Source organism: Triticum urartu, chromosome 7A (genome assembly GCF_056163025.1).
Source record: "Triticum urartu cultivar PI428250 chromosome 7A, HENAU_Tu73, whole genome shotgun sequence".
Taxonomy (NCBI): domain Eukaryota; kingdom Viridiplantae; phylum Streptophyta; class Magnoliopsida; order Poales; family Poaceae; genus Triticum; species Triticum urartu.
The window spans coordinates 345,173,050-345,193,867 of record NC_141879.1 but is presented as its reverse complement, the minus strand read 5'-3'; the positions used below and the strand labels follow the sequence as shown (position 1 = coordinate 345,193,867).

General features: G+C 48.5%; 1 protein-coding gene across 1 annotated transcript; it reads left to right on the top strand.

The window, feature by feature from the left end:
- Positions 1-4,179: 4,179 nt before the first annotated feature.
- Positions 4,180-4,644, top strand: LOC147959558 (uncharacterized). The gene has a single exon (XM_087532719.1). The coding sequence runs from the start codon at positions 4,180-4,182 to the stop codon at positions 4,642-4,644; it is 465 nt and encodes a 154-aa protein (XP_087388845.1).
- The last annotated feature ends 16,174 nt before the right edge of the window (positions 4,645-20,818 follow it).

The window sequence follows — 20,818 nt, the reverse complement described above, 5'->3', positions numbered from 1 at the left end:
TGTGTGCGAGTTAATTCCATGTATAGTTAATTAGAAGGAATTTTCAAACATATTGGTCTCACGACATGGACACATGCATATGTATGCATGGAGTGCCATGGCATTTTAATTCCAAAAAATAAAAAATGGTCAGAAACACATTAAACCTTGCTTGATGTAATGTCATTCCACCAAGATGATGTGGTAAAAAAATTGGCATGTTTGGCGAAAGTTTGGACACACACCCCTCACAATCCAGAGCAACTCACTAGAAAGCTCGTGGTTCCGAGAGGGAACAATGCATGTTTGATGACGAACGGGAGATAGCTTCCTCTTATGGCCTTCAAATTTTTTTCTACGTTTAACGTGCACTACTACAACCGTAATATGAAAATTAGGAAAATTCTAGGGGTCATTTGACCTTTTAAAGACATTTAAGTGATTTTCTAGCCATTTAATATCCGTAATTCAAATTTGAACTACATCTACATGCAACGGCTAACTATAACGGTTTGAAAAATCAGATTTATGTACTTGTGTGCGAGTTAATTCCATGTGCAGTAAATTAGAAGGAATTTTCAAACATATTGGTCTCATGACATGGACACATGCATATGTATTCATGGAGTGCCATGACATTTTAATTCCAAAAAATCAAAAAATGATCAGAAACACATGGAAGCATGCTTGATGTAATGTCATCCAAGCAAGATGATGTGGTAAAAAATTGGCATGTTTGACGAAAGTTTGGACACACCCCTCACAAACCGAAGCAACTCACTAGAAGGCTCGTGGTTCCGATAGGGAACAATGCATGTTTGATGCGAACGGGAGATAGCTTCCTCTTACGGCCTTCAAATTTTTTCTACGTTTAACGTGCACTAATAGAACTGTAATGTGAAAATTAGGAAAATTCTAGGGGTCATTTGACATTTTAAAGACATTTAGTGATTCTAGCCATTTAATGACCATAATTCAAATTTGAACTACATCTACATGCAATGGCTAACCATATCGGTTTGAAAAATCATATTTGTGTACTTGTGTGCGAGTTAATTCCATGTGCAGTAAATTAGAAGGAATTTTCAAACATATTGGTCTCATGACATGGACACATGCATATGTATGCATGGAGTGCCATGGCATTTTAATTCCAAAAAATTAAAAAATGATCAGAAAAACATGAAACCTTCCTTCATGTAACGTCATGCCACCAAGATGATGTGGTAAAAAATGACATGTGTGACGAAAGTTTGGACACACACCTCTCACAAACCGGAGCAACTCACTAGAAGGCTCATGGTTCCGAGAGGGAACAATGCATGTTTGATGACGAACAGGAGATAGCTTCCTCCTACGGCCTTGAATTTTTTTATGTCTAACATGCACTACTACAACAGTACTATGAAAAATTGGAAAATTCTAGCGGTCATTTGACCTTTTAAAGACATTTAAGTGATTTTCTAGCCATTTAATGGTCGTAATTCAAATTTGAACTACATCTACATGCAACGGCTAACCATAACGGTTTGAAAGTCATATTTGTGTACTTGTGTGCGAGTTAATTCCATGTGCAGTAAAATAGAAGAAATTTTCAAACGTATTGGTCTCACGACATTGGCACATGCATGGAGTGTCATGGCATTGTAATTCCAAAGAATAAAAATAAATGATCAGAAAAACATGAAACCTTGGTTGATGTAATGTCATGCCACCAAGACGATGTGGTAAAAAAATTGGCATGTTTGATGAAAGTTTGGACACACATCCCTCACAAACCGGAGCAACTCACTAGAAGGTTCGTTGTTTCGAGAGGAAACAATGCATGCTTGATGACGAATGGGAGATAGCTTCCTCTCACGGCCCTGGATTTTTTTCTATGTTTAACATGCAGTAATACAACTGTCATGTGAAAATTTGGAAAATTTCAGGGGTCATTTGACCTTTTAAATACATTTAAGTGATTTTCTAGCCATTTAATGACCGTAATTGAAATTTGAAATACATCTACATGCAATGGCTAACCATAACAGTTTGAAAAATCATATTTTTGTGTACTTGTGTGCGAGTTAAAAAATCATCAGACGATGTAAATATCTGGTGTTAAAAAAATGTAAAGATCTCGCAAGACAACTGGCCCCCACACGATTGGTACTCTATCTCGTGGCTAGAGGTTTGGTAGGTGAGTGGCGGGGGTCATTAATCAGACACGGTTATGTATTGGAAATCGTCAGCTATTATGTTCACACACGGATTTTGCTGTGGGGATCGTGTGTAATTCAAACTACAGTACTCGTAAATTCCGGCGACCGGCGTGTGTACTATTCCCATCGATCTAGATTCCGGCCGCCAAGAAATACTACCTTACTCACGTCGTCCCACCTGCATTCTCATCTACATCATCCCCTCGCTCTCCCTTTCTCTCTCTCTCAAATCTCTGCCATGGTGCTGCCGGTCTGCCCACGCGCCAACGAGGAGTCACCGCCCCCCTGAGGACGCTCACTCAAATAGTAGCAACGAGGACTCCTACGCGCTGCCGGACGAGGTTGTGCCGGACCCCCCAACTTTGGATTGGTTTTGGGGCCAGTACAATCTTTGTCTGTGGAAGTCGCTGCCGCCGGCTGAGAAAGCTAGGCAAGTGGCATAGAAGAAGGAGATGGTGGAGGAGGAAGCTAGGTACCAGGTGGCCGGTGAAGCCCGTGATGCCGCCTAGAAAAAGGAGGCGGCGGTGCTTTGGGGGAAGGTGCGTCGTCGTGCAGAGGAGGTGTACGAAGATGGGTACTTCACGAGGAAGGTCATAGGCGCTGGGAGCCTCGTCGCTGTGTGGAGGTGGGCCGATAAGCTCCAGCATGCCATCGATGAGGAGCTCCGGAGGGCGCCCAACGAAATGGCAAGATCGTTCGCGTGCGTCCGCCAGCATGAGGCAGATCGGTATGTCAAGCGCTGCGCGGCGGAGGAGGTAGAGTACTGCCTCCGCACTGGGAAGACGCCGCACACCAGGGAGCTGTTGGCGAGGGGCTACCGGAATACTGGCCCAAGGAGGGATTATTAGTTTTAGTATTGTTCGTTTTTAATTTTATGCATTGTACCTAGTACTTAAGTATCATCATGTTCGTGATCTGAGGAACCGGTAGCCTGCCCTTCATCATGAGCATGACGCTCTTTCTGATTCATTAGAGCATGGTACACCGACTTGACAGTATAGATGCCTGAGCTTTCATGTGCCCATGCAAGAAAATCATCTCCATCTCCATCCCGCAAAGGTATGTTTAAAATAGCTTCCGCATCTGGGGGTATGAAGGTATCTCTGACTAGCTGCACTCGCCAAGACTAGAAAAGAGGCAATCTCGGCATGTGGTATGGTCCTCCGGTCTTCGGCGCACCTGCCGTCTCTCTAGGATCTCGCCGACTGTGGTTCCGTTCCTGGCGTGAACCGGCCTGGTGCCCTGTAGCGTCGTCGACAAGGCGGTGGTGGTGCCGATTTTCTTCTCTCCCAGACTGAAGTTCCGTTGCCTATGGAATATGTGTTGTGCCCTGTACTGTCGTTGGGATGGCAAGCTAACTCCAACGATTGTTGGAGTTTAGTTCCAGTTTTACCGGGGTCTGATCAGTTGTACATAAGCCTCTGCTATCTTCCTTTCGGTCTGGAGATGAACAGGCGGGTGGAGACGCCGGCCAGGTATTGCAATCGATGCCCACGCCTCTGCTACTCATCCAGTCATCCTTCTACCTTCAGATTTTGCCTTTTTGCTTAACCATTCAGCTAATATGATTTGAGTCATACTCGTGTAGTTCGATTTGATAGTGGTTAAGGTATGTGTTGAATATATGGTTTTGTGCATGTATATTGTATAGCCTGGCCCACCTCCTAGTCATTGTATAGTTGAGGTTGTGGCCTACCTTGTACTCCATATATATGTGCGCTTTGCACCGATCAATACATCGTGAAGCATTGCCAAACTCTCGTTTCCAACATGGTGTCATACCTAAGATCCTAACCCTAACCCTGTGCCGCCACCGCCGCCGCGATCCCATCGCCGTCGCCGCCACCGCCCACCACCGACAGCCGACGTCGCCGTCGCATACCCCACGCCGCCGCCCCGCTTCCGTCCCCTCCCAACCCGCCGCGCCGCCCTTCGGCCGCGCCGCCTCCCATCTGCAGCGCCACTTCTCGCGTGACGCCGCCGCCCTCGTCTCCCCATGGCCTCCCCTGCCCCTTCCGGCACCACCCGTAGCCGCCGCACCAATCCGTTCGAAGGCCCCGATCCCGTCGTCATCCGCGACCTCAACATCCTCGCTCGGGTTCCCGTCGTCCTCGACCACCTCACCTCCACCTACTATGCATGGAAGACGTACTTCTCCCTTGTGTTCTGGGAGTACAACATCCGGGATCACATCTACGGCTCCGTGGATTCCCGCTTCATGGAGGACGATGAGGAGTGGATGTCCATCGATGCCACCATCATTCGTTGGTTCTACACCACCATCTCGAAGGACCTCTTCCACACGGTGGTCTCCGCCGACGATGATGCTCATGCCGTTTGGACCAAGCTCAATGGCCTCTTCACCGACAACGCGCTCCAACACAAGCTTTTCTTGCACGGCGAGTTTTTTGGGTGCCAGCAGCTTGACTCGTCAGTCGATGATTACTGTTGGGGAACGTAGCATAAATTCAAAATTTTCCTACGTGTCACCAAGATCTATCTATGGAGTCATCTAGCAACGAGAGAGGAGTGGATCTACATACCCTTGTAGATCGCGCGCGGAAGCGTTCAAGAGAACGGGGTTGATGGAGTCGTACTCGTCGTGATCCAAATCACCGATGATCCTAGCGCCGAACGGACGGCACCTCCGCGTTCAACACACGTACGGAGCAGCAACGTCTCCTCCTTCTTGATCCAGCAAGGGGGGAGGAGAGGTTGATGGAAGATGGCTCCAGCAGCAGCACGACGGCGTGGTGGTGGTGAAGCTGCAGTACTCCGGCAGGGCTTCACTAAGCACTATGGAGGAGGAGGGGGTGTTGGAGAGGGAGAGGGAGGCACCAAAGGCCAAAGTAAGAAGTCCTCCATCTCCCCCACTATATATAGGGGGGCCTAGGGGGGGGCGCTGGCCCTACGAGATCCAATCTCCTAGGGGGGCGGCGGCCAAGGGAGGAATCCCTCCTCCCCAAGGCACCTAGGAGGTGCCTTACCCTCTTAGGACTCTTCCTTAGGGTTTCCCCCACCCTTAGGCGCATGGGCCCTAGGGGGAAGTGGCGCCCCAGCCCACTTTGGGCTGGATCCCTTCCCACTTCAGCCCATGGGGCCCTCTGGGATAGGTGGCCCCACCCGGTGGACCCCCGGGACCCTTCCGGTGGTCCCGGTACAATACCGGTGACCCCGAAACTTTTCCCGATGGCCGAAACAGCACTTTCTATATATAATTCTTTTCCTCTAGACCATTCCGGAACTCCTCGTGACGTCCGGGATCTCATCCAGGACTCCGAACAACATTCGGGTTACTGCATATACATATCCCTACAACCCTAGCGTCACCGAACCTTAAGTGTGTAGACCCTACGGGTTCGGGAACCATGCAGACATGACCGAGATGACTCTCCGGTCAATAACCATCAGCGGGATCTGGATACCCATGTTGGCTCCCACATGTTCCACGATGATCTCATCGGATGAACCACGATGTCGAGGATTCAATCAATCCCGCATACAATTCCCTTTGTCTATCGGTATGTTACTTGCCTGAGATTCGACCGTCGGTATCCCGATCCCTTTGTTCAATCTCGTTACCGGCAAGTCTCTTTACTCGTTCCGTAACACATCATCCCGTGATCAACTCCTTGATCACATTGTGCACATTATGATGATGTCCTACCGAGTGGGCCCAGAGATACCTCTCCGTTTACACGGAGTGACAAATCCCAGTCTCGATTCGTGCCAACCCAAAAGACACTTTCGGAGATACCTGTAGTGTACCTTTATAGCCACCCAGTTACATTGTGACGTTTGGCACACCCAAAGAACTCCTACAGTATCCGGGAGTTGCACAATCTCATGGTCTAAGGAAATGATACTTGACATTAGAAAAGCTTTAGCATACGAACTACATGATCTTGTGCTAGGCTTAGGATTGGGTCTTTGTCCATCACATCATTCTCCTAATGATGTGATCCCGTTATCAATGACATCCAATGTCCATGGTCAGGAAACCGTAACCATCTATTGATCAACGAGCTAGTCAACTAGAGGCTTACTAGGGACATGGTGTTGTCTATGTATCCACACATGTATCTGAGTTTCCTATCAATACAATTCTAGCATGGATAATAAACGATTATCATGAACAAGGAAATATAATAATAACTAATTTATTATTGCCTCTAGGGCATATTTCCAACAGTCTCCCACTTGCACTAGAGTCAATAATCCAGTTCACATCGATATGTGATTAACACTCAAGGTCACATCCCCATGTGACTAACACCCAAAGAGTTTACTAGAGTCAATAATCTAGTTCACATTACCATGTGATTAACACTCGATGAGTTCTGGGTCTGAACATGTTTATGCTTGTGAGAGATGTTATAGTCAACGGGTCTGAATCTTTCAGATCTGTATGTACTTCGCAAATCTCTATGTCATCTTGCAGATGCATCTACTACGCTATATTTGGAGCTATTCTAAATAACTGTTCTACTATACGAATCCAGTTTACTACTCAGAATAATCTGGATTAGTGTCAAAGTTTGCATCGGCGTAACCCTTTACGACGAACTCTTTTACCACCTCCATAATCGAGAAAATTCCTTAGTCCACTAGTTACTAAGGATAACTTTGACCGCTGTCTTGTGATCCATTCTTGGATCACTCTTGTACCCCTTGACTGACTCATGGCAAGGCACATTTCAGGTGCGGTATACAGCATAGCATACTGTAGGGCCTATGTCTTAAGCATAGGGGACGACCTTCGTCCTTTCTCTCTATTCTGCCGTGGTCGAGCTTTAAGTCTTAACTTCATACCTTACAACTCAGGCAAGAACTCCTTCTTTGACTGATCCATCTTGAACACCTTCAAGATCATGTCAAGGTATGTGCTCATTTGAAAGTACCATTAAGCATTTTGATCTATCCTTATAGATCTTGATGCTCAATGTTCAAGTAGCTTAATCCAGGCTTTCCATTGAAAAACACTTTCCAAATAACCCTATATGCTTTCCAGAAATTCTACATCATTTCTGATCAACAATATGTCAACAACATATATTCATCAGAAATTCTATAGTGCTCCCACTCACTTCTTTGGAAATACAAGTTTCTCATAAACTTTGTATAAACCCAAAATCTTTGATCATCATCAAAGCATACATTCCAACTCCGAGATGCTTACTCCAGTCCCTAGAAGGGTTGCTGGAGCTTTGCATACTTATTAGCATCTTTCAGGATTGACAAAACCTTCCGGTTTGTATCACATACAACCTTTCCTCAAAAAAACGTCGAGGAAACAATGTTTTGACATCCTATCTGCAAGATTTCATAAATAATGCAGTAATCGCTAATATAATTCCAACAGACTCTTAGCATCGCTACGAGTGAGAAAGTCTCATCGTAGTCAACTCCTTGAACTTGTTGGAAAACATCTTAACGACAAGTCGAGCTTTCTTAATGGTGATACTTACCATCATTGTCAGTCTTCCTTTTAAAATCCATCTGTACTCAATAGCCTTACGACCATCGAGCCGTTCTGCCAAAGTCTACACTTTGTTTTCATACATGGATCCTCTCTCGGATTTTATGGCCTCGAGCCATTTATCGGAATATGGGCCCACCATCGCTTCTCCATAGCTCGTAGGTTCATTGTTGTCTAGCAACATTACTTCCAAGACAGGATTACGTACCACTCTGAAGTAGTACGCATCCTTGTCATCCCACGAGATTTGGTAGTGACTTGATCTGAAGTTTCATGATCACTATCATAAGCTTCCACTTCAATTGGTGTAGGTGCCACAGGAACAACTCCTGTGCCCTGCCACACACTAGTTGAAGAGATGGTCCAATAACCTCATCAAGTCTCCACCATCCTCCCACTCAATTCTTTCGAGAGAAACTTTTCCTCGAGAAAGGACCCGATTCTAGAAACAATCCCTTATTGCTTTCGGATTTGAGACAGGAGGTATACCCAACTATTTTTGGGTGTCCTATGAAGATGCATTTATCCGCTTTGGGTTCGAGCTTATCAGCCTGAAACTTTTTCACATAAGCATCGCAGCCCCAAACTTTCAAGAAATGACAGCTTAGGTTTCTCTAAACCATAGTTCATACGGTGTCATCTCATCGGAATTACATGGTGCCCTATTTAAAGTGAATGCGGTTGTCTCTAATGCCTAACCCATAAACTATCATGGTAATTCGATAAGAGACATCATGGTATGCATCATATCCAATAGGGTGCAGTTATGATGTTCGGACACACCATCACACTATGGTGTTCCAGGCTATATTAGTTGTGAAACAATTTCCACAATGTCTTAATTCTGTGCCAAACTCGTAATTCAGATATTCATCTCTATGATCACATCATAGATCTTTTATCCTCTTGTCATGACGATCTTTCAACTTCACCCTGAAATTACTTGAACCTTTCAATAATTCAGACTCGTGATTCATCAAGTAAATATACTCAACATCTACTCAAATCATCTATGAAGTAAGAACATAACGATATCCACTACATGCCTCAGCACTCATTGGACTGCACACATCGAAATGTACTACTTCCAACAAGTTGCTTTCTAGTTCCATTTCGCTGAAAACGAGGCTTTCAGTCATCTTGCCCATATGGTATGATTTGCATGTCTCAAGTGATTCAAAATCAAGTGAGTCCAAACGGTCCATTTGCATGGAGTTTCTTCATGCATATACACCAATAGACATGGTTCACATGTCTCAAACCTTTCAAAAACGAGTGAGCCCAAAGATCCATCAACATGGAGCTTCTTCATGCGTTTTATACCGATATGACTTACGTGGCAGTGCCACAAGTAGGTGGTACTATCATTACTATCTTATATCTTTTGGCATGAACATGTGTATCACTACGATCGAGATTCAATAAACCATTCATTTTAGGTGCAAGACCATTGAAGGTATTATTCAAATAAACAGAGTAACCATTATTCTCCTTAAATGAATAACCGTATTGCGATAGACATAATCCAATCATATCTATGCTCAACGCAAACACCAATCTCGATGGTAGAGGGAGCGTACGATATTTGATCAACCTTGGAAATACTTCCAACACATATCGTCATCTCACCTTTAGCTAGTCTCCGTTTATTCCGTAGCTTTTATTTCGAGTTACTAACACTTAGTAACCGAACCGGTATCTAATACCCTGGTGCTACTAGGAGTACTAGTAAAGTACACATTAACATAATACATCCAATATACTTCTATCGACCGTCTTCTCATCTACCAAGTATCTAGGGTAAGTCTTCTCCAGTGGTTGTTCCCCTTTATTACAGAAGCACTTAGTTTCGGGTTTGGGTTCAACTTTGTGTTTCTTCACTTGAGCAGCAACTGACTTATCGTTTCATGAAGTATCCCTTTCTTGCCCTTGCCCTTCTTGAAACTAGTGGTTTCTCCAACCATCAACAATTGATGCTCCTTCTTGATTTCTACTTTTGTGGTGTCAAACATCGCGAATATCTCAAGGATCATCATATATGTCCCTGATATATTATAGTTCATCATGAAGCTCTAGCAGCTTGGTGGTAATGACTTCGGAGAAAGATCACTATCTCATCTGGAAGATCAACTCCCACTCGATTCAAATGATTGTTGTACTCAGACAATCTGAGCACAAGCTCAACAATTGAGCTTTTCTCCCTTAGCTTGCAGGCTAAGAAAATCGTCGGAGGTCTTATACCTCTTGACGTGGGCACGAGCCTGAAATCCCAATTTCAGCCCTCGAAACATCTCATATGTTTCGCGACGTTTCAAAACGTCTTCGGTGCCTCAACTCTAAACCGTTTAACTGAACTATCACGTAGTTATCAAAATGTGTATGTCAGATGTTTGCAACATCCACAGACGACGTTCGAGGTTCAGCACACTGAGCGGTGCATTAAGGACATAAGCCTTCTATGAAGCAATGAGGACAATCCTCAGTTTACGGACCTAGTCCGCATAATTGCTACTATCAGCTTTCAACTAAATTTTCTCTAGGAACATAACTAAACAGTAGAACTGAAGCGCGAGCTACGACATAATTTGCGAAGACCTTTTGACTATGTTCAGGATAATTAAGTTCATCTTATGAACTCCCACTCAGATAGACATCCCTCTAGTCATCTAAGTGATTACATGATCCGAGTCAACTAGGCCGTGTCCGATCATCACGTGAGACGGACTAGTCAACATCGGTGAACATCTTCATGTTGATCGTATCTTCTATACGACTCATGCTCGACCTTTCGGTCTCTTGTGTTCCGAGGCCATGTCTGTACATGCTAGGCTCGTCAAGTTAACCTAAGTGTTTCGCATGTGTTTCGAGGCCATGTCTATACATGCTAGGCTCGTCAACACCCGTTGTATTCGAACGTAAGAATCTATCACACCCGATCATCACGTGGTGCTTCAAAACGATGAACTTTCGCAACGGTGCACAGTTAGGGGAAACACCTTCTTGAAATTTTAGTGAGGGATCATCTTATTTACTACCGTCGTTCTAAGCAAATAAGATGTATAAGATGTATAAACATGATAAACATCACATGCAATCAAATAGTGACATGATATGGCCAATATCATATTGCTCCTTTTGATCTTCATCTTCGGGGCTCCATGGTCATCATCGTCACCGGCATGACACCATGATCTCCATCATCATGATCTCTATCATCGTGTCTTCATGAAGTTGTCTCGTCAACTATTACTTCTACTACTACAGCTAACGGTTAGCAATAAAGTAAAGTAATTACATGACGTTTATGTTGACACGCATGTCATAAATAAATTAAGACAACTCCTATGGCTCCTGCCGGTTGTCATACTCATCGACATGCAAGTCGTGATTCCTATTACAAGAACATGATCAATCTCATACATCACATATATCATTCATCACATCCTTTTTCCATATCACATCACATAGCATACCCTGCAAAAACAAGTTAGACGTCCTCTAATTGTTGTTTGCATGTTTTACGTGGCTGCTATGAGTTTCTAGCAAGAACGTTTCTTACCTATGCAAAAACCACAACGTGATATGCCAATTGCTATTTACCCTTCATAAGGACCCTTTTCATCGAATCCGATCCGACTAAAGTGGGAGAGACAGACACCCGCTAGCCACCTTATGCAACTAGTGCATGTCAGTCGGTGGAACCAGTCTCACGTAAGAGTACGTGTAAGGTCGGTCCGGGTCGCTTCATCCCACAATGCCACTGAATCAAGATTGGACTAGTAACGGTAAGCATATTGAACAAAATCAACGCCCACAACTACTTTGTGTTCTACTCGTGCATAGAAACTACGCATAGACCTAGCTCATAATGCCACTGTTGGGGAACGTAGCATAAATTCAAAATTTTCCTACGTGTCATCAAGATCTATCTATGGAGTCATCTAGCAACGAGGGAGGAGTGGATCTACATACCCTTGTAGATCACGCGCGGAAGCGTTCAAGAGAACGGGGTTGATGGAGTCGTACTCGTCGTGATCCAAATCACCGATGATCCTAGCGCCGAACGGACGGCACCTCCGCGTTCAACACACGTACGGAGCAGCGACGTCTCCTCCTTCTTGATCCAGCAAGGGGGGAGGAGAGGTTGATGGAAGATGGCTCCAGCAGCAGCACGACGGCGTGGTGGTGGTGAAGCTGCAGTACTCCGGCAGGGCTTCGCTAAGCACTATGGAGGAGGAGGAGGTGTTGGAGAGGGAGAGGGAGGCACCAAAGGCCAAAGTAAGAAGTCCTCCATCTCCCCCTCTATATATAGGGGGGGCTAGGGGGGCGCCGGCCCTAGGAGATCCAATCTCCTAGGGGGGCGGCGGCCAAGGGAGGAATCCCTCCTCCCCAAGGCACCTAGGAGGTGCCTTCCCCTCTTAGGACTCTTCCTTAGGGTTTCCCCCACCCTTAGGCGCATGGGCCCTAGGGGGAAGTGGCGCCCCAGCCCACTTTGGGCTGGATCCCTTCCCACTTTAGCCCATGGGGCCCTCCGGGATAGGTGGCCCCACCCGGTGGACCCCCGGGACCCTTCCGGTGGTCCCGGTACAATACCGGTGACCCCAAAACTTGTCCCGATGGCCGAAACAGCACTTCCTATATATAATTATTTTCCTCCGGACCATTCCGGAACTCCTCGTGACGTCCGGGATCTCATCCGGGACTCCGAACAACATTCGGGTTACTGCATATACATATCCCTACAACCCTAGCGTCACCGAACCTTAAGTGTGTAGACCCTACGGGTTCGGGAACCATGCAGACATGACCGAGATGACTCTCCGGTCAATAACCATCAGCGGGATCTGGATACCCATGTTGGCTCCCACATGTTCCACGATGATCTCATCGGATGAACCACGATGTCGAGGATTCAATCAATCCCGCATACAATTCCCTTTGTCTATCGGTATGTTACTTGCCTGAGATTCGACCGTCGGTATCCCGATACCTTTGTTCAATCTCATTACCGGCAAGTCTCTTTACTCGTTCCGTAACACATCATCCCGTGATCAACTCCTTGATCACATTGTGCATATTATGATGATGTCCTACCGAGTGGGCCCAGAGATACCTCTCCATTTACACGGAGTGACAAATCCCAGTCTCGATTCGTGCCAACCCAACAGACACTTTCGGAGATACCTGTAGTGTACCTTTATAGCCACCCACTTACGTTGTGACGTTTGGCACACCCAAAGCACTCCTACAGTATCCGGGAGTTGCACAATCTCATGGTCTAAGGAAATGATACTTGACATTAGAAAAGCTTTAGCATACGAACTACATGATCTTGTGCTAGGCTTAGGATTGGGTCTTTGTCCATCACATCATTCTCCTAATGATGTGATCCCGTTATCAATAACATCCAATGTCCATGGTCAGGAAACCATAACCATCTATTGATCAACGAGCTAGTCAACTAGAGGCTTACTAGGGACATGGTGTTGTCTATGTATCCACACATGTATCTGAGTTTCCTATCAATACAATTCTAGCATGGATAATAAACGATTATCATGAACAAGGAAATATAATAATAACTAATTTATTATTGCCTCTAGGGCATATTTCCAACAATTACTGCATGCGCCTCAAGAAGCTTGTTGACGAGCTCCGTGACCTTGGTGAGAAGGTCTATGACGAGCTCCTCCTCAGCACCCTCATCGCCGGCCTGAGCGACGATTTTGGGAACATCGCCTCCAACATCCCCCTCATCACCAACCCGACGTTCCCCAAGATCGTCGCCTACCTGAAGTTGGAGGAGAGGCGGATGCGGATGTCACGCACCCGGGCCACTCACACCGCCCTCACCGCCGGTACTCGCGGCGGTGCACCGCCCACCGCCCCGCTGAGGCCCGCCTCGGGCCCCTTCCAGGCGCCGCCACCGCCGCCCGGGTTCCCCTACCTGCAGCCGTAGCCGGCTCCTCCGCCGCCTCCTGCCGCGCAGCAGCAACAGTGCCGCAGGGGCCGTCGTGGCCGTGGCGGCCGCAAACAGCAGCAGCCGCCTGCGCCCGGCGGGGCGCCGCGCCAGCAGCAGCCGCAGCTCCCCCCGGCACCTTGGCAGGCCGGCCAGAACCCCTGGACCGGGGTTGTGCACACGTATTCCATGCCTATACCGCGTGCCCCCGCTCCGGGCCTCTTCGGCACCCGCCCGACTGCTCATCAGGCGCTTCACGCGGCCCCTCAGGCATACCAGCCCATGCCGCTCTACGGCCCCTCTGCGGTCTATGGGTTGCCTTCGGCCGGTGGGTTTGTGGCGCCCCCGCCTTAGCCGGCTCCGTCCGCCCTGACTCTCCCACCGGCGCCTTGGGACCCCGCACTCCTAGAGGCCCTCCACACCGCCCCCACGCTGCAGCAGTACACCGGCGGTGGCGACTGGTATATGGACACCGGAGCCACGACTCACATGGCCGCCAACCCCGGTAAACTTCTTGTCGCTCACCCTGTTCACACTGCTGCTTGCATTACCGTGGGTGACGGTTCTTCCATGCCTATTACTCATGTCAGCCATGCTGCTTTTCCTTCTAACTCCATGCCATTATATCTTTCTAATGTGCTTGTCTCTCTGACATCATTAAAAATCTCGTTTCCGTTCGTTCTCTTAGACGTGAAAATCCTGTTACCGTTGAATTTGACATGTTTGGTTTTTCTGTTAAGGATGCCCATACCCGGATGGTGCTCCACCGATGTGACAGCCCCGATGAGCTCTACCCGGTCCACTCATCTACCTCCCCCGTCGTTGCACCCATGGCGCTTTACGCCGGAGAGGACCTTTGGCACGCTCATCTCGGTCATCCCAACATCGCCACCCTTCGTCATATTCTTAGGAGTTTTTCATTCACGTGTAATAAGATCGATGATCACACTTGTCATGCTTATCGTCTCGGCAAACATGTTTGTCTTCCTTTTAGCACTTCTTTGCATGTCGCATCATACCCGTTTGAGTTAATTCATAGTGATGTTTGGACCTCCTCTGTTGCAAGTAACACAGGCTATCTTTATTACCTTGTCATACTTGATGATTTTTCGCACTATGTGTGGACCTTCCCATTGCGGCGAAAGTCGGACTCTGTTGCCACTCTCACCGCTTTTTACTCCTATGTCTCCATGCAGTTTGGACGTCCCATTCATGCGTTGCAAATAGACAACGGGAAGGAGTTTGATAACCTTGCGATCTACAACCTTCTCGCCACACACGGCACGATCTTCCGTCTCACTTGCCCGTACACTTTGCAACAAAACGGTCGCGCTGAGCATGTGCTTCGCACTCTTAATGATTGTGTTCGCACCCTCCTCTTTCACGCCAACGTGCCACCACGTTTTTGGCCCGACGCGCTCGCCACCGCATCACTACTCATTAACATTCTTCCTTGTCACACTCGCAGGAATTTTGCACCTCATCACCTCTTGTTTGGCACGCCACCTTCCTATGCTGAGCTCTGCATTTTCGGTTGCATGTGCTACCCCAGCATCGCTTCCACTGCTCCTCATAAGCTCGCACCTCGGTCTGTGGCCTGCATCTTTCTCGGCTATCCCCCCAACACCAAAGGCTACCACAACTATGGTCCTATCTCACATCGGGTGATCATGTCATGACACATTTACTTCAATGAGATGGTCCGTTTCAGTAGGTACCTTCGGATGTTGTGGCTTTGCCCGCTCCCGGTGACGGCCGCTCCCGTGCCTCTCTTGGGCCGCCTCCCGGCTTTGAGGGTGCCCCCCGCGCCACGGGTCGTGTTTCTCCCCGGTTGGCTGCCCTAGGGGCTGCACCTCCCTCGGCGCCCGCGACACCCCTGGCATCCCCGGCCTCAACCACACCGGTGGCCTCGCCCGCCGCCTCACTGGCGGTCTCGCCTACGGCCTCGCCCTCTGCGGTTTTGGAGGAGGCAGGCTCTTCTTCGTCGTCGCCCGATGACTCGCTCTCGGGCTGGCACCCTTCGAGCGAGCACACGGTACCCCAGCGATGAGTACCTTCTTGCTTCTTCCGTCTCCAAGTCGTCTCCTCTCCCATCGTCAGCTCGAGCTGCCCTTCGGGATCCTTATTGGCTTGCTGTGATGCAGGAAGAGATCGACGCGCTCCAGCGGAACCGTACCTGGCAGCTTGTCCCTCGGCCGCCCCATGCCAACATCATCACGGGAAAGTGGGTCTTTCGGCACAAGACTCGTCCGGATGGCACTCTCGAGCACTATAAAGCTTGCTGGGTGGTTCGGGGTTTTCGACAACGCGCGGGCGTGGACTTCACCGACACATTTGCCCCGGTTGTTAAACCGGGCATGATCCACGCCGTGCTCCAACTAGCCATGTCCCGAGCTTGGCTTGTGCATCAGTTGGACGTGTCCAACGCCTTCTTGCACGGCCACCTGGCTAAGCAGGTGTTCTGTGAGGAGCCCACCGGCTTCGTCGACGCCACACATCCAGATCATGTGTGCTTGCTCTCCCGTTCTCTTTACGGGTTGAAGCAAGCACCTCGGGCCTGGTACCAGCGCATCGCCGCCTTCCTGCCGACGCTCGGATTTACATCGACTCGCTCCGATGCGTCCCTCTTCGTGTATCATCACGGAGTTGACACGGCCTACTGCTGTTGTACGTCGATGACATCATTCTGACGGCATCCTCTGTCGCGCTTCTTCAGCGGCTCACTGCTCGTCTTCGCGATGAATTTGCCCTGAAGGATTTGGGTCCTCTGCATTACTTCCTTGGCAATGAGGTGGTTCGGCGGCCATATGGGTTCTTCTTGCATCAGCAGCGCTATGCCCATGAGCTTCTCGACCGAGCTGGCATGCTTAACTGCAAGCCCGCTCCCACGCCCGTCGACACCAAGGCCAAGGTTTCCGCTTTGGAGGGTTCTCCTGCATCTGATGCATCATTCTACCACTCCATTGTGGGCGCCTTGCAGTACCTGACCCTGACGCGCCCCGACTTGCAGTATGCTGTTCAGCAGGTCTGTCTTCACATGCATGCTCCGCGCGACTCTCACTAGACTCTGGTGAAGCGTATCCTCCGATACATACGCGGCACCCAGTCCTTGGGACTTACGTTGACGGCCTTCGCCTCCACCGACCTTGTCGCCTACTCTGATGCGGACTGGGCTGGCTGCCTGGGCACACGGCGCTCCACCTCGGGGTACTGTGTCTACCTTGGGCCGTCCCTGATCTCTTGGTCCTCCAAGCGACAGCCCACCGTCTCCCGCTCGAGTGCCGAGGCTGAGTATCAAGCAGTGGCTAATGCCGTTGCTGAATGCTCTTGGCTCCGTCAGCTGGTTCCAGGAGTTGCTTTGTGATGTTCACAAGGCCACGCTCGTCTACTGCGACAACGTCTCCGCCGTCTACCTCTCCGCCAACCCGGTCCACCATCGTCGAACGAAGCATATTGAGCTTGATATACACTTCGTTCGTGAGCAGGTGGCTCTTGGGCACATCCGGGTCCTCCACGCCCCGACGGCGCAGCAGTTCGCTGACGTCATGACAAAAGGACTGCCTACTTCTGTCTTCGAGGAGTTCAGGTCCAGTCGATCTTTGCGTCTCCGGCGACGCTTCGACTGCGGGGGGTGTTGAATATATGGTTTTGTGCATGTATATTGTATAGCCTGGCCCACCTCCTAGTCATCGTATAGTTGAGATTGTGGCCCACCTTGTACTCCATATATACGTTCGCTTTGCACCGATCAATACATCATGAAGCATTGCTAAACTCTCGTTTCCAACAGTATGCTCATTTGATTTGGTTACATTATTAGCAGGGACCCACGGGTGAGGGGTTGGGTAAGGTATGCTGATTCATGGTCAACGCAGATCAATCTGTTCCATCTACGGTGGATTTGATAGTTGTAGCAAGTACGCCCGCGTTGCCTAGCAGCAGCGAGCTCTGGTGCAGATCGATAGCTGAAGCGGTATACTTGCCTCAAATATTTTTTGCGCCTTCTCTGCACCCAATTATCTCTACTTAGAACGTTTATGTAATTTACTTTCAAATGGTACCTCCTCTGCATCAAATTATCTCTACTTAGAACGTTTATGTGATTTACTTTCAAATGGTACCTATTGTGATTACGTAAATTCTGTGGAGGAGAATTTATTTTAGTACTACCTGATGTTGCCGGGTACCATTAGTGGGACCTCTATTTTTTGTCTTTTTTTTTGTTTGCGTAGTTTTGGTTCAGGTTCTGGTCGCTCATGCCTTATGTTGCCCTTCAAATGTTTTATTTGCTAATTTTTGAACTAGGCTCTTTTAATTCACGCTCTTTATGTTTATTTTCCATACAGGTCCCATGCCTTCTTGGTACTAGCTGTTAAAATAAATTCGAGATATACCGTTGATCATTCGAGGACCAAGAAATCACACAAGCACGACATCGAGATTTGTTAACGAGATTCACCGATATGGCTACATCCCGGGCCTGATTACGGGCGCTCCTCCCCGTGACACCGCTACAATACCGCACACCGCCCATCTGGGCGCCGGCACACACCGCCGGCTCCCCCTTGCGCGCCTGTGCTATTACGTTGGCATATGTTACATCGTATGTCTACCCCCGCTATATATGAGAGGCCTAGGATACAAGTGTCCTACTTGGACACGACTCCACATCCTATGTAAACACAGTACTACTGAAGAGTCCAACTGTAACCTACCTTGTACACAATATTCGACACAACACCAACAAACTCCACCTTAACAAATATACTCCACCATCCTGGATTTGTCCATGCGTCAAACTTCCATGTACATTGGACTTGAGCTTATCCATGAGAACCGTTACTACTCCAAAGACTCCATATGACTCCACCTGCAACTTGTAGTCCCTTCTTTTCTTCACCACAGTCAACACTCGAGCAAAATTAATTTCTTTATTACTCTAGTTTGTGTTCCCAACTTTCAGAGTATCCGTCCATGCCATCACACACTGATCACTGGCCTGCGTGAAAGTGAACAACTCACATATTGGGTGTCACACATAAAAGTTACCTGAACTCAACATCACCGCTCCTTGACCGCCTGTCTGAAACTTGAAAGAATGTCACCGTTGCTTGTAGTCATCCCGAGTCAAACTCGCAGTTGTCTCACCACATGTATGACCACCAGAGCCCTGGCCCGTCTCCATGTCCCATGCATACCGCACGCCTCGCCGCTATTACAGCGTCGAGCCTCTGCTGTCCCGGTCGAGTCTCAAGGGACGCGAATCCACACCACTCAACCCCCACTACAGAGTACCACCGACCATCACCGACCGATGACGAGTTTCACGCTTCCATCGGACCACTGGGCTCCAGTCCAAACTATGTGTCCCTCGCTTTTCCCTCACCGAATAGGCTTCGATTCTCTGGATCCTTACACCATAGCCCCTCAATCCAGCTCCACCTTCAACATGACTCCATGGTAGATGATCAGTCCACCCTCGCGCCCCGTCGACTTTAAGCTCTCATGCGCGCCGTCTTGAATCAACTCTGCGTCATAGTCTTGTCGAAGCCACAGAAGCCCTCGGGGCCTGCACCACGTGTTTCCACGCCCAGAAGTCGGTCACCATCAGCATCATGCTCCTATGTCATCGTCGCCGATCCCACCATCGTCTTCTGTACCAACCGACTTGCGTCGATCCGTTAGACTGTCTAGGCCAACTGCCCTATGTGTCTGACCCGAGCCGAACTTTCCTGACTGCAACCATCTGCAACTCCTCACAACCATCATCGTCCATCTTAACTGGCTTGATACCCCGCAACGCCTTCAAGCATCATGTTGTGCCAACAAATCTTTCACCCTTATCTGCCATAACCCAAAGTTTTCAGTTCCGTTGAACTTCTCCACCTCAAACCTAGTATCCATTGACACCATGGTTATTTGTATGACTGACCTTATGAAAAATAACTGAGCGGTCTTCCCGTGATCCCCAAGCACATGAATGGAACCTCCGCGTACTACTAGAGATTCAACTAGCTGGTCTTCACGTGATGTAGCTTCGGTCTTGGCTCAACTCCCCATGCATAGCTCTTGCTTTTATCAATGCCCTTTGCTCCGATGCATACTGTATCGCCCATGGACTTGCTTCTGTCCGGTAGGAAAATATCTGATGTTGCACGTCTGCGGCTCGTACACAAAGAGAACACATCTCCTTCCAGGACTCGGTCCCCTTTTTTTTTTCAAAACAAATCCTTCGACATGATCGCTTTGTACTCGGCCGCTCGACCCATCCTGGACCTGGTTACGGTTGCCCTCGACCATGATCTCGAGCGTCACGCGCCTGGCCTGGCCACCTGCCTCCGTTAGTCCGTCTAGGCTGCCGCACCACGTACGCGCTGTGCGCTTTCGGCGACACATCCGCTTTAGACCGATATGTTTGCCCGACTGACTTGATCGCTTCCATGAAGATTACAATGACCAACGTCTGCTTTCAGGTTGCAACTCGCCGAGGACTTCGTCCCGTATCACGACCTCTTTCCGTAGATTTTTGTCGTTGTTTTCTTTCTCCTCTAGATCAATGATCCACTGCATTCGGACAACCTAGCTCATGATACCACTTGTTAGAATAAATCTGAGGCATACCGTCGATCATCCGAGGACCAAGCAATCACACGAGCACGACACTGAGATTTGTTAACGAGGTTCACCGATATGGCTACATCTCCGGTGCCTGACTACGGGCGCTCCTCCCCGTGACACCGCTACAATACCGCACACCGGCCACCCGGGCGCTGGCACACGCCGCCGGCTCCCCCTTGCACGCCTGTGCTATTACATTGGCATAGGTTACATCGTGTGTCTACCCCCGCTATATATAAGAGGCCTAGGATACACGTGTCCTACTTGAACACGACTCCACATCCTATGTAAACACAGTACTACTCAGAGTCCAACTGTAACCTACATTGTACAGAATATTCGACACAACTCCAACACTAACTGCTACACATTCCCTCAAACATTTCTTTCTGGACCGTGTGGGAGAAGAAGCGGAAGAAGGCGGACATCAGTGAGATGCACCTCTTCATATTCTCTCCCCCATGTTCCCCTCTCCCTCTCACTCTTTCTCCAGGGGGTGTAAGATGGACTTTGCTCCAGCAATGGTTGACATTAATTAGGTGGGGATTAGAAATGCTAAATTGTTTGAATACCATGTTC

What these genes read in the sequence shown, in the direction of transcription:
- LOC147959558 (XM_087532719.1), top strand. Translation starts at nt 4,180, where the DNA reads ATGGCCTCCCCTGCCCCTTCCGGCACCACCCGTAGCCGCCGCACCAAT.